Below are 14,305 nucleotides of genomic sequence, written 5' to 3'. Positions count from 1 at the left end.
CATAAAGTGACTCCATTGCTCCATTGTGTAATTTTAATTCCCTCAGGGAATTAATCTAAAGGGGTAGTGACTATTTTGAGTCTACCGGCACTTTCCGGAAATTAGCACGCAGTGGATGTTAGAGAGTGAAAATTGCAATTATTCCCAACACATAGTGCCCAGATTGTGCTCCAGGGGAGACACACCCCGTAAATTAAGTGGGTTCTTCTCACTAAAGTAATGCCAAATGGATGCTAAATGTGCTTTGGCCACACTGCAAGGCTCAGAAGCAAGGGGGAGATTTGACTTTGGGAGATCGGATATAGCTGGATTGGGTTATGGAAGCCATGTTGCTTTTCAAGAGCCTTTATGGAAACCTCTGTTTTTTCCCTTCTTCCATGAGAGCACCACCTGAGAGAGGGTATCCGCCCACCAAGGGTACACGCGGGAGTGCAGTGGTATTATGCACCCCGTGGCTGAGCGCGCCAGCAAGTGGGACTTCCGGGGCTGCGCACATGCAGGGCACGTGTCAAGAGGTTCCGGCGCGCCCTGCTGATGTAGCGTGCCGGGACCAGGACTACACACGCGCAGGGCGCATGTCAGTTTCTGGCGCACCCTGCTGACGTTGCGCGCCGAAATGCTGGGCCATGGGGCTGCGCACACGCAGGGCACGTGTCAGGAAGTGACACGCCCTGCGGCAAGAGCCGCAGTCACCAGAGCAGCAGCAGCAGGGGCCACCAAAGCAGCCTCAGCAGCAACAGCAGCTCCATCAAGGCCACAGCAGTGGCAGTCGGACAAGCGGCAGCAAGACCAGCCGGAGGAGCAGGGCAGGTCGCGAGTCCACCACCTCCAGCCGGGAGCAATCATATGCATTGATCCAGCCTTAATCTCCGGTACCCTGAACGGCAGAGTAGTGAGTGATCTACGTGAAAGTTCACCATAGTAGATGGGTCCCTTTTTTTTCTATGTATTTTTTCTACTAGGAAACCCCCAAAAAGTGTAGGTCCAAGAGGAATAACAAGGAGTGTGCGCTGTGCGGGGTTCATTTTCCCAGCATTTATACTAAAAAGCTTAGCCCGAGTTGTATCCGAGAAAAATCACAGGAAACACCTAATTTTGCTATGGATTTAAAATCTTTAGTCCAGACGGAGGTTAGGGACTCCCTAAAGACGTTGGCTACACGTAAAAAGAGTAGGAAGCTGAGACGTCATACATCAGACTCAGAAGAATCTGTAGTATTCCAGGGCAAGGGGAAGTCTATTTCCTCTCCTACCTACTCGTCATCCTCATAATCATCATCTTCCTCAGTTAGCGATACAGGAGGTAGGCCGTGTTTTCCAGTGCAAAACACGGATAAGCTGATTAAAGCCATCAGAACAACTATGGGCATAGCCGATACCAAGACCTCTAGGACTGTTCAGAACATCATGTTTGGGGGTCTTGATCAGAAGAAGAGGCGCACATTCCCCGTCAATGAGAGGATCGTTCATCGACAGGGAATGGAAAAGACCTGATAGGAGAGGGCAGTTACCATCACCTTCAAAGAGCAGATACCCGTTTGAGGAAGAAGAGTCAACCAGGTGAGATAAAACCCCAAAAATTGACGTGACAGTATCAAAATTCTCTAAAAAAAAATCCACCCTGCCGTTTGAGGATTTAGGAGCTTTCAAAGATCCTCTTGATAAAAAAGCGGAAACCTTATTAAAACAAACCTGGGAGTGACCAGCGGGAGCATTGAAGCTGGCAGTCGCAGCCACTTGCACAGCCAGGTAAATGATGGTCTGGTTGCAGCAGCTAGAAGACCAGATTAAAGGGGACATTCCAAGGGAAAAAATCCTGGCCTGTCTTCCGCTAATGCAGGGGGCGGCTGCCTTCCTCGCGGACGCGTCGGCAGATTCGGTAAGGCTGGCCGCCAGATCAGTGAATTTATCCAACGCAGCTCGCAGAGCTCTGTGGCTCAAGAGCTGGTCAGGTGATGTACAGTCTAAGATGAAACTGTGTTCAATCCCGTGTGAAGGGGAGTTTCTTTTTGGCTAAGCTCTGGATGACATACTGGATAAAGCCGCAGATAAGAAACACTGGTTTTTCAATGTGTTGATGCCTCAGTACAAGACTTCCTTTCGTAAAAGGAAGTATAGCATAGGTACATTTTCCAGAGACCAGGGCAGATGGAAGGACAAGGAGTGGAGGCTTCATGTTCGGAGGCCCTTCCTCTGAGAACAGAAAAACCCCTAAGTGATGGGCCTCCGCAGGTAGGAGGCAGACTGTCCCACTTCTGCCTACCTGGGAAAAAATTACATCCAGTGCCTGGATATTAGGGATTATAAAGACAGGACTAAGACTGGAATTCAGATCCATTCCCCTGCAGACGTTCATGATTTCGTCTCCCAGGATGCCCAGAGAGCAAACAGCCCTGGAGCAAGAGGTATTAAACTTAGTGGAAAAGAAGGTTCTGAGAGAGACTAATAAGCGAGCAGGGGAAAGGATTCTATTCGCCCCTTTTTCTGATAAAGAAGCCGGATGGCTCCTTTAGGATCATAATCAACTTGAAGGGCCTAAACCACTTTCTAATCTACAGACCCTTCAAGATGGAATCTATAGTAGAGACCAAAAGTTTGGACACACCTTCTCATTTAAAGATTTTTCTGTATTTTCATGACTATGAAAATTGTACATTCACACTGAAGGCATCAAAACTATGTATTAACACATGTGGAATTATATACTTAACAAAAAAGTGTGAAATAACTGAAAATATGTCTTATATTCTAGGTTCTTCAAAGTAGCCACCTTTTGCTTTGATGACTGCTTTGCACACTCTTGGCATTCTCTTGATGAGCTTCAAGAGGTAGTCACCGGAAATGGTCTTCCAACAATCTTGAAGGAGTTCCCAGAGATGCTTAGCACTTGTTGGCCCTTTTGCCTTCACTCTGCGGTCCAGCTCACCCCAAACCATCTCGATTGGGTTCAGGTCTGGTGACTGTGGAGGCCAGGTCATCTGACGTAGCACCCCATCACTCTCCCTCTTGGTCAAATAGCCCTTACACAGCCTGGAGGTGTGTTTGGGGTCATTGTCCTGTTGAAAAATAAATGATGGTCCAACTAAACGCAAACCGGATGGAATAGCATGCCACTGCAAGATGCTGTGGTAGCCATGCTGGTTCAGTATGCCTTCAATTTTGAATAATTCCCCAACAGTGTCACCAGCAAAGCACCCCCACACCATCACACCTCCTCCATGCTTCACGGTGGGAAACAGGCATGTAGAGTCCATCCGTTCACCTTTTCTGCGTCGCACAAAGACACGGTGGTTGGAACCAAAGATCTCAAATTTGGACTCATCAGACCAAAGCACAGATTTCCACTTGTCTAATGTCCATTCCTTGTGTTCTTTAGCCCAAACAAGTCTCTTCTGCTTGTTGCCTGTCCTTAGCAGTGGTTTCCTAGCAACTATTTTACCATGAAGGCCTGCTGCACAAAGTCTCCTCTTAACAGTTGTTGTAGAGATGTGTCTGCTGCTAGAACTCTGTGGCATTGACCTGGTCTCTAATCTGAGCTGCTGTTAACCTGCGATTTCTGAGGGTGGTGACTCGGATAAACTTATCCTCAGAAGCAGAGGTGGTCTTCCTTTCCTGGGGCGGTCCTCATGTGAGCCAGTTTCTTTGTAGCGCTTGATGGTTTTTGCAACTGAACTTGGGGACACTTTCAAAGTTTTCCCATTTTTTCAGACTGACTGACCTTCATTTCTTAAAGTAATGATGGCCACTCGTTTTTCTCTACTTAGCTGCTTTTTTTCTTGTCATAATACAAATTCTAACAGTCTATTCAGTAGGACTATCAGCTGTGTATCCACCAGACTTCTGCACAGCACAACTGATGGTCCCAACCCCATTTATAAGGCAAGAAATCCCACTTATTAAACCTGACAGGGCACACCTGTGAAGTGAAAACCATTTCCGGTGACTACCACTTGAAGCTCATCAAGAGAATGCCAAGAGTGTGCAAAGCAGTCATCAAAGCAAAAGGTGGCTACTTGGAAGAACCTAGAATATAAGACATATTTTCAGTAGTTTCATACTTTTTTGTTAAGTATATAATTCCACATGTGTTAATTCATAGTTTTGATGCCTTCAGTGTGAATGTACAATTTTCATAGTCATGAAAATACAGAAAAATCTTTAAATGAGAAGGTGTGTCCAAACTTTTGGTCTGTACTGTATAATATCAGCCATAAAGATGTTGTTCCCGGGTTGTTATATGAGTGTCCTCGACCTGAAGGACGCCTATTACCACGTCCCAATCCATACAGGATACCAGCAGTATCTGAGAGCAGCTGTGTATATCCTCAATCATGTGAGGCAATTTCAGTTCACAGCTCTGTCCTTTGGCCTCTCCATGGCTCCAAGAATCTTTACGAAGATCATTCTGGAGGTAATGGCGCATTTGAGAGAACAAGATACTCTAGTTGTCCCTTACCTGGATGACTTCTTGGTAGTATGCAAATCAAGAGAGCATTGAAAACTCGCATTGACAAGAGTCAGAGCCAGCCTGATCAATCTTGAATGGATACTGAATCTAGAGAAGTCAAGCCTGGAGCCTTGGACGGTTCCGTCTTTTTTAGGGCTTATCTTGGACTCAGAGGGATAGACTTGTCTGCTACCGGAAGACAAGAAAAACAGAATTACGTCCCTAGCCTCAGGAGTAGTCAGGAATCCATCCATGACCCTAAGGAAAGCAATGTCTCTTTTAGGTACAATGACATCATGTATCCCAGCAGTCCCGTGGGCTCAGATACACTCCCGATATCTGCAGCAAGATATACTAGCAGCGGAGAAACAACTCAGGGGACACTTGGACAGGAAGATGACACTTTCCAATACAGCCATCATCTCAATCGCATGGTGGCTGGATTGGGAGAACCTGTCACAGAGAGGTCTTTGGTCATATTAGGTCAGGGACATAATTACAGAGTACTCAAGCTGAGATGGCTGGGAGCACATCTGGGAGATCGTGTAATACAAGGAGTCTGGTCGGACAGCGAGAAAGCCTTCTCCTCAAAACATGAAGGAGCTGTCGGCGGTAAATAGTGCAGTGATGAAGTTCAATTCCCAACTACAGGGACAACACATCCGAATTATGTCAGACAACAGTCACCTATTTCAATAATCAGGGGGGCACGAGATCCCGACCTCTCCTGTTAGTGAAAGAGCAGATTCTACAGTTTGCAGAACAACATGAATTTATGCTCTCAGCTCTGCATATAAGAGGCAAAGAAAACTAAAGATCAGATTTTTTCTGTCACCCATGACGGCACAACGAGAGAGGGGATCCGCCCTTCAAGGACAGGAAACCTTCAAGATAAAAAGGGCGGCTTTCTGCTGCGATCCAGCCTGTCATGTCAATGTAGCAGAGCTGAAGCCGTCCTGGGAACCATGGAAAGGTAAGGATGAGGTTGGTTTATTATTTTACTTTTATTGCAGAAGACATTGGCTTCAGCTGGAATGGGCGTGATGGTAAGTATGGTTTAATTTAGAACAATAAAGAATTGTGTCTTTATTTCAATTAAAGGACTTTATTCTGGGTGTTTGTGTTTTTTTTTTAACTTTGACTATGGGGTTAGTAATGGGGGTGTCTTATAGACGCCTCTCCATTACTTACCTGGGCTTGATGTCAGATGGCCTTATAAGCTGACATCAACCCCAACCTTATTACCCCACTGCCACCGCTACAGGGCAGTGGGAACAGCGAGGCTAAGTGCCAGACTGGCGCATCCTATGGATGCGCCATTTCTGGGGTGGCTGACTGCTGGTGTTTCTAGCTTGGGAGGGGGCCAATATTCATGGCACCCTTCCTGGGCTATTAATATCAGCCCCCAGCTGTTTACCTATCCTTTTATAGCTATTAAAATAGGGGGGACCCCACGTCATTTTTTTTTTTTTGGGTCCCCCATTTTAATAGCTAGTACAGGCTAGGTATTCAGCTGGGGGCTGATATTAGTAGCCTGGGAAGCTCCGTGGGTATTACCCCCTTCCCAGGCTTCAAACATCTGCCCCAGCCGTCTGCTTAACCTCCGCTAGAGACTAAAATTACGGGGAACCCCACGTCAATTTTTTTTTTTAATAAATCCTTTATTTTAACACTAAATGACAAGTACAGTAACCAACACTGTCACTGTACTTATTATATATGTGACTGATATGTTTCTATCTATCTAATCTATGTGTGATGCTCTATTCTTTCTGTTCTAAATTGTCGGGTACCGGTGTATGCCGCTGCTGAATTGCCGGCTTTTCATGTTTCACTGTGAGCACTTTTCCCATCAATTTGGGCAATCACTGTAATGCCACAACCACCATGGCTGTGACATTACAGTGAGTGGCAGACAATCCCTGCATGATTGGTGCTCTAAATAGCGCCAAACATGCAGGATGGGGACCCCAGCTCCTGCTCGAGCATCTCGAGTACTGAGATGCTCGGGCGAGTACCAAGCAGTGGCGAGCATGCTCGCTCATCACTAATAACAGTGTTACTGTGAAAAAATCCAGTTACGCTTTTGGTGCACGAACAGTTATCGAACATAACCTCGAACAGCCGAATTTTTTGCAAATCGTTCGTGTTCGTCGAACGACTCGAACACCGCCCAAAACAGCTTGAATTTGAGATTGGCGAACAGTTCGAGTCTAACACCGCTCATCTCTACTTTTCGCAAACAAACGAAACAGAAAAACAAGGATCTTCTGCTCCTTAAATCCAACAGAAAGACCCTATGCAGTAGATGCATTACAAATACCCTGGAGCTTTGGCCTAGCCTATGCTTTCCCCCCCGTTAATGTTAATGCCAACGATTTTGAGGAAGATCCGGGAGGAACAGGCAAGGGTCATACTAATCTCCCCATTCTGGCCCAAGAGACCCTGGTTCACCTGGATAAAGAGGATGTCCCAGTCAGATCCATGGGTCCTTCCAGATGCTCCAGATCTCCTTAAGCAAGGCCCAGTCTTCCATCCTCAGAGGTCGGGCATTTGATGGCCTGGAGTTTGAAAGGTCGTTACTAATCCAGGAAGGGTTTTCTCCAGGTCTAGTCACTACTCTGCTCAAAAGCAGGAAGCCTGTGAGGACTAAGATCTATGGTAGGACATGGGCAAAATTCCTATCTATTTTGGCGCACTCAGCTAAGGTTAAAATTCCTATTAAAGCTATTCTGGAATTTCTTCAAAGTGTCTTAGATATGGGGTTGGCTACCAGTACCCTTTAGGTGCAAGTATCAGCACTTGGAGCTTTATATAACTATAATTTGGCAGCAGATAGATGGGTTATCAGGTTTAAAAAGGCGTACGATAGATCCAGACCTATTGCTACCCCGAGAATGCCTCCCTGGGATCTAAACTTGGTCCTGGAAGCCCTGACTAAGTCTCCTTTTTGAGCCCTAAGGAAGCGTGAAAGAAAGAACTCTCACTCTGAAGACAGCGATACTGATAGCGCTAACATCAGCCCATAGAGTTAGTGACTTACAAGCTCTGTCAGTAAATCATCCTTTTACACAGGTCACTGTAGATGGAGTTGCGTTAAGACCAGACCTGGCCTATTTTCCGAAGGTGGCCTCCAAATTCCATAGAACACAGGAGATCATTCTCCCCTCATTGTATCCTAACCCAAAAGATTTAGAGGAACAGAGGCTTCATACTCTAGATGTTAGACTGGTTTTGGTTCAGTATTTGGAGGTAACAAGGCCTTGGAGGAGAAGTGATGCCTTATTTGTCTCCTTCCAGGGAGCTAGTAAGGGACTTAAAGTTACAAGGGGAACTATAGCTAGATGGATCAGGGACGCCGTTAGCTTAGCATATTCCCCTAGTAATGTGCCGGTTTCAGAGAACCTGAAGGGCCATTCCACAGAGCTGGTGCAGCCTCCTGGACTGAGAAGGCGGAAGTGTCCATTGATAACATATGTAAGGCAGCAACATGGTAATCTCCTTCTACCTTACCATTACCGGCTTGATCTTTCTTCATCTGCTGATCTATCCTTTGAGAGAAAGGTGTTGCAAGCGGTGATCCATTCCTAAGGTGTCTGTTCTATATAAATCTCAGGTGGTGCTGTCATAGGAGAAGGGGAAAAAAATCATAGTTACCTACCAGTAACGGGATTTTACAGAGCCCATGACAGCACCCTTGTATACCCCCCCCCCCCTTTTTTTTGATCACTTATGGTGTTCTCTATATATGGGTGTATAGTCAGAAATGTTTTATTGGTGGTTGTTGTGTACTAGCATACTGTCTGGAGGTCCTCTAAAACAAAACTGATGCGGAGGAGAGGTACCGCCTTTTTTATTAAGCAGGTTTCCTGTCCTTGGTGGGCGGATACCATCTCTCAGATGGTGCTATCATGGGCTCTGTAAAATCCTGTTACCGGTAACTATGATTTTTTTCTATTTACAGACGATGGACCTGAGTGGGGCTTGTTGTTTGTGAGATGAGTAGAAGTTTTTATTGGTATTATTGTTGCCTACATAACTTGCTGGCTTTTTATTCCATATTTGGGAGGCAGAATGAACAAACAGTTGAAAACCACGCTCTACTGAGGTTTTCTATTAGATTGTGAAATGTCAGTGTCTTGGTGAATAATTAATTCAATATATTTACATAACTTGCCATTATTATAGACAGTTTAAGTACAGTAGAAATTTAAAAAAATATAAAATCCAAGGATATTTTATTGAAAAATAATAGATTTTTATCTTGGCAGATGACTGTACCTGGAGATCAGAGGGACGGCCGACATCTTCAATCTTTAAATCAGATCTTGAGATCCCACAGGATACAATTGAAGTGAATGCCATTACTCCAGATATACCATCATCCCTTCACAGCAAAGATCTGTCACCTGATCCTTTGAAACAGGTCCTGTCTTCTGATTCATTACCGACTACTAAGGAAAATCATAGTCACAAATTAAGCATTAAAAAACAAACTGCTCCTAAAGAAAAGAAGACCTTTTTAGAATATGGAAATAGTTTTCCTCTCAAAAAATTTCTTCCTAAACATCAAAAAATTCACACAGCCGAGAATAGATTTTCTTGTTCCAAGTGTGGGAAATATTTTAACAAGAAATCAGATCTTGTTAGACACCAGAGAACTCACACAGGGGAGAAGCCATTTTCATGTTCAGAATGTGGTAAACATTTTAAACAGAAATACAGTCTTGTTATACACCAGAGAACTCATACAGAGGAGAAGCCTTTTTCATGTTCAGAATGTGGTAAACGTTTTAAATGGAAATACAGTCTTGTTATACACCAGAGAACTCACACAGGGGAGAAGCCTTTTTCATGTTCAGAATGTGGTAAACGTTTTAAACGGAAATGCCATCTTGGTGAACACTACAGAACTCACACAGGGGTGAAGCCTTTTTCATGTCCAGAATGTGGGAAATATTTTAAACAGAAATCAGATCTTGTTAGACACCAGAGAACTCACACAGGGGAGAAGCCATTTTCATGTTCAGAATGTGGTAAACATTTTAAACAGAAATACAGTCTTGTTATACACCAGAGAACTCATACAGAGGAGAAGCCTTTTTTATGTTCAGAATGTGGTAAACATTTTAAACGGAAATACAGTCTTGTTATACACCAGAGAACTCATACAGAGGAGAAGCCTTTTTTCTGTTCAGAATGTGGTAAACATTTTAAATGGAAATACAGTCTTGTTATACACCAGAGAACTCACACAGGGGAGAAGCCTTTTTCATGTTCAGAATGTGGTAAACGTTTTAAACGGAAATGCCATCTTGTTGAACACTACAGAACTCACACAGGGGAGAAGCCTTTTTCATGTTCAGAATGTGGGAAATATTTTAAACAGAAATGCCATCTTGTTGAACACTACAGAACTCACACAGGGGAGAAGCCTTTTTCATGTTCGGAATGTGGTAAACATTTTACACAGAAGTACAGTCTTGTTATACACCAGAGAACTCATACAGAGAAGAAGCCATTTTCATGTTCAGAATGTGGGAAATATTTTACACGGAAAGCAACTTTTAATAAACATCAGAGAAGTCACACAGGGGAGAAGCCTTTTTCAAAATTCAATTTTTATTGAAAGGTTAAATAATTTTCAATTACAAAAATACAAAAAAAAAAGAATAACCAGGACAATATCAGCATCAGTATATCATAGAATATAAGTATAAGGTCCAATAAAACATCAAGTTATAGGAAGAAAAAGGAAGGAAAGGAACATTTTACGCCAACAGTATTACAATTATGAAGTTACTAAAATCCAATGGAAACTATACATAGTGCAGCCAGGCCCGAACCAATGCAGAGCACAATCCGGACAGAGAAGAAACGCACCAGAGAAAAGGGTGGGTCACATTAGTGTGATGTAAGACGGTAGGCATCGGATTCCTGGAATTCAATCCAGTCTCTCCAAGACTCACAGTATCTATCACAATCAGTGGGGGATCGGGCAATCAAATGTTCCATCCTATTTAGAAGAGCTATGTCACAGAACCACTCCTCCAGAGTAGGTGGAGAAGTACTTTTCCAGTGACGAGGAATGATATTCTTAGCAGCCTGTATAAGGTAGCTTACTAAAGACCTTTTGTATTTGGTGAGACTAGTTGGGATCATAAAGAGCAAAAGAGATTTAGGAGAGTCGGGCAGAGAAGCATTTTTCATGTTCAAAATTTGGGAAATCTTTTAACCAGAAAGCGCATCTTGATAGCCACCAGAGAACCCACACAGGGAAGAATGCAGCAACTACACCCAATTGGTCTCTGTACAGACAGGCCCTAGCTGCACAACTAAAAATAACACCTCAGACCTAACTCCCTAATAGGCAGTTGAGGAGTTTCTCTTACCTCCTGAGGAATCAGAGGGGGGGGGGGGGAGCAGCAGCACACTGTCAACAAGGGGAAAGAAAAGTGTGAAGATATGGAAACCCTGAGTGAGAAACTAAGACACATTCATATAGGGCACAGAAGGCAAGCTAATGAGAACCAAAAATAAAAGGAATAAGTATAACTTCCCAGAAACCTAACCGTGGTAGAAAGAAAAGGTACTGGGAGGGAAAGTAAACAGACAAGGAGGATTGTTTCACCTTTGTGGTGAAACTTACAAAATTCATCCTCACCCACAATTATTTGAATTTGATAACATTTATCTACAGGAGACTGGTACAGCAATGGGAAGTAAAATGGCTCCACAGTACGCAAATCTTTTTGTGGCCAAGCTTTATAGTGTCTTCTTGTCCTCATGTCCCATCAGGCCTCTTGCCTACTACCGTTACATTGACGATATTTTAATCATCTGGACAGAATCTCAGCAACAGCTTAAGACGTTCCATGAACACTGTAATCAGTTTCATCTCACCATCAACTTAACACTCAACTACTCCTGTACTGAAATTAACACCTTGGTGGCCTCAGAAAGAACTTTTTGAACGAGGACTACCATACAAGAACAATTGTAAACCAGATTGCAAGAGCCACCAGAATATTATGGAATCATCTCCTACATTTCAAAACTAAACAAGAAATCAATCTGGAGTCTCTAGTAGTCGCCTACAATCCAAATCTGGAGATGCTAATGGGAGCTGCATGGAAATTACAACCATTATTACAAAAAGATGCCGATTACAATCTATATTTCCAGACCCCCCACTTCTGTGATTTAGGCAGCCCCCAAATCTAAGAAGCATCATCATCAGAAACTCCCTGTCCTCTCCAACAGCTACAGGAACTTTTCCCTGCAGCCAGAAAAAATGTAAAACCTGTCTATTTATAATGACCACTGACAAGATAAAGATTCCCAACTCACATCAGGAGACAACCACAAGATCCCAGGTACTTTCAGCTTCATCACATCTAATGTAGTGTACTTAATTATATGTACCCAATGTCCAGCTGGGGGTCTGTACGTAGGGGAGACAGGGCAAAAACTTAGAACAAGGATGAATTCTCATCGCCACACAATAAAAGAAAAAAGATTAGCTCTACCTGTGGCCAAACATTTTTTATCCCTGATCACAGCATCATGGACATGAAATTACTTGTATTAAAAGGTAACTTCAAATCTCAGAGAGACAGAAAAATGTGGAATTACAAACTTATGACAATCTTTGACACACTCACAGATCAGGAGTTAATGTGTCATATGGATTTATGTCAACTAAGGAACGTGCTCCTCAGACCGTTTTGGGCGTCACAATCATGGACCAGACCTCAATCACAGGACAATAAAACTTTCACACTCCTTATCAATGAACTGTTCCAATATTCATGGCCACAACTGCTTCTCCCTCTCCCATGCTAATAGTTCTGCTTCACGCCACTTGTCTTATCTATTGCATTATTCCTGTGCCCTGTTGTGTATAAATATATGACACTTCAGATTTTGTGTTATACTGTGTCTGAAAAGAGACCTGAGTAGTCTTGAAATTTTGCAATTTACCATCTTTTCAGTTAGCCAAAGGTATCAACTACTGAAGACTCTAAAATTTTAATATTTTTCTCCAAACAGCAATTTTAAGATCTCTCCACAGGTGTTCAATGGGATTTAGATCCAAGCTCATTGGCGGTCACTTCACAACTCTCCAGCACTTTGTTTCCATCCATTTCTGGGTGCTTCTTGATGTATGTTTGGGGTCATTGCCATGCTGGCAACCCATGACCTAGAACGCAAACCCAGCTTTCTGAGACTAGGCACTACATTGCCACACAAAATCCTTTGGTAATCTTCAGATTTCATGATGACTTGCACACAGTGAAGGCACCCAATGCCAGAGGCAGTAAAACCACTCCAAAACATCTTTGAACCTCCACCATATTCCACTGTAGTTACTGTGATCTTTTCTTTGCATGCTTCATTCTGTTTAAACAGTAGAACGATGTGCTTTTACCGAAAAGCTCTATATTGGTCTCTTCTGTCCACAAGACGCTTCCCCAGAAAGGGTTTTAGCTTACTCATGTACATTTTGGCAAACTGCAGTGTAGCTTTTGTATGCCTCTGTGTCAGCTGTGGGGTCCGCCTTATTCTCCTGCCATAGCGTTTCATTTAATTCAAATGTTGACGGCTGGTTCACGTTGGCACTGAAGCACCCTGAGCATGCAAGACAGCTTGAATTTCTTTGCAACTTTGGTGGGGATACTTATTCACCATCTGGACTACCCTTTCGTCAGTTTTTCTTCTGTCCACATCCAGGGAGATTAGCTACAGTGACATGGGTTGTAAATGTATTGATTATGTTGTGCACCATGGACAAAGGAACATCCGGATCTCTGGAGATGGACTTGAAAAATATCAAGAATTTCAAGATTAGAACAATTTTGGTTCTCAAGTCCTCAAACAGTTCTCTTCTTCTCTTTCTGTCCTCCATGCTTAGTATGGCACACGCTTGCACACAATGCAAAGATTGAATCAACTTCTCCCTTTTTATCTGGTTTCAGGTGTGATTTTCATGTTGCCCACACCTGTTACTTGCCACAATTGAGTATGAACGAGTTTCACATGCTTGAAACGAAGTTGTTTACCCACACCCCACAATTTTGAGAAAAGGTGCCAACAATTTTGACCGGTCCATTTTTTGTGGTTTTGTGTGAAATTATGTTCACTTTGCCTTTTTTTATCTGTTTTTTTTTTTGTGTTGTTCACATACACATAAAGGAAATAAACATGTATAACAAAATATGTGTAATTGCAATAATTTTCTGGGAGAATTACGTCATTTTCTGGAACAATTTCAAGGGAGCCAACACTTTGACCTTGACTTGTTTTTGTTGCAGCATTTCATCCTCTACATGTTCAGCTATATTAGAAGGCTTGTAGCAAATTCCAATTAACAGCGTTACATTATTGGCATTTCCTTGTACATTTACCCATACTGACTCTACATTGTCGAAGCTCCCCTCCAATGTCGTCATTTAGCGCAGGTCTTAAGTTGGATTTAATGAAAATACCCACCCCTCTACCTTTTTATCTTTCCTAACCTTTTGAATGTAGTGTAATCCTCTGTTTATCACTCAGTCGTGACTTGCCAGCCAGGTTTCCGTAATGCCCACCACATCGTAATCTGTGGCTGACATTAAGAGTCTCTAATTCATTAATTTTGTTTGCAAGACCTCTTGCATTTGCCAGCAGACATTTAATACTATTAATACTATTAACTATTTATTACTCCTTCTTGCCTCCTTACTTTTCTTGAATGTCCCAGCCCCCTAAATCCTCATTGACCCCTACTGTCTCTCTCTCTGTCTACTCTATCCCCTTATTTTCACAAAAAACCTCCCTCCCCCCAGATCCCAGATTAAAAGCTCTTCCATCCATCTGA

At 43.1% G+C, this 14,305-nt stretch overlaps 1 protein-coding gene across 2 annotated transcripts in view; it reads left to right on the top strand.

Annotated features, from left to right (window-relative positions):
* Nucleotides 1-13,665, top strand: part of LOC141197679 (uncharacterized) — a 46,880-nt gene extending 33,215 nt beyond the window's left edge. For both annotated transcript variants that reach the window (XM_073662768.1, XM_073662767.1), the window contains one exon: nucleotides 8,718-13,665. In XM_073662768.1, the coding sequence (XP_073518869.1) occupies nucleotides 8,718-10,075 (1,358 nt within the window). In that variant the 3' untranslated portion in view covers nucleotides 10,076-13,665. The remainder of the gene's footprint in view (nucleotides 1-8,717) is intronic.
* Nucleotides 13,666-14,305: the final 640 nt, after the last annotated feature.

This window comes from Phyllobates terribilis, unplaced genomic scaffold (genome assembly GCF_046119375.1).
Source record: "Phyllobates terribilis strain yellow unplaced genomic scaffold, ASM4611937v1 Scaffold_85__1_contigs__length_6476398, whole genome shotgun sequence".
In the NCBI taxonomy this organism is placed as follows: Eukaryota; Metazoa; Chordata; class Amphibia; order Anura; family Dendrobatidae; genus Phyllobates; species Phyllobates terribilis.
The sequence above is the reverse complement of the archived record's forward strand: the minus strand, read 5'-3'. Positions and strand labels throughout refer to the sequence as shown.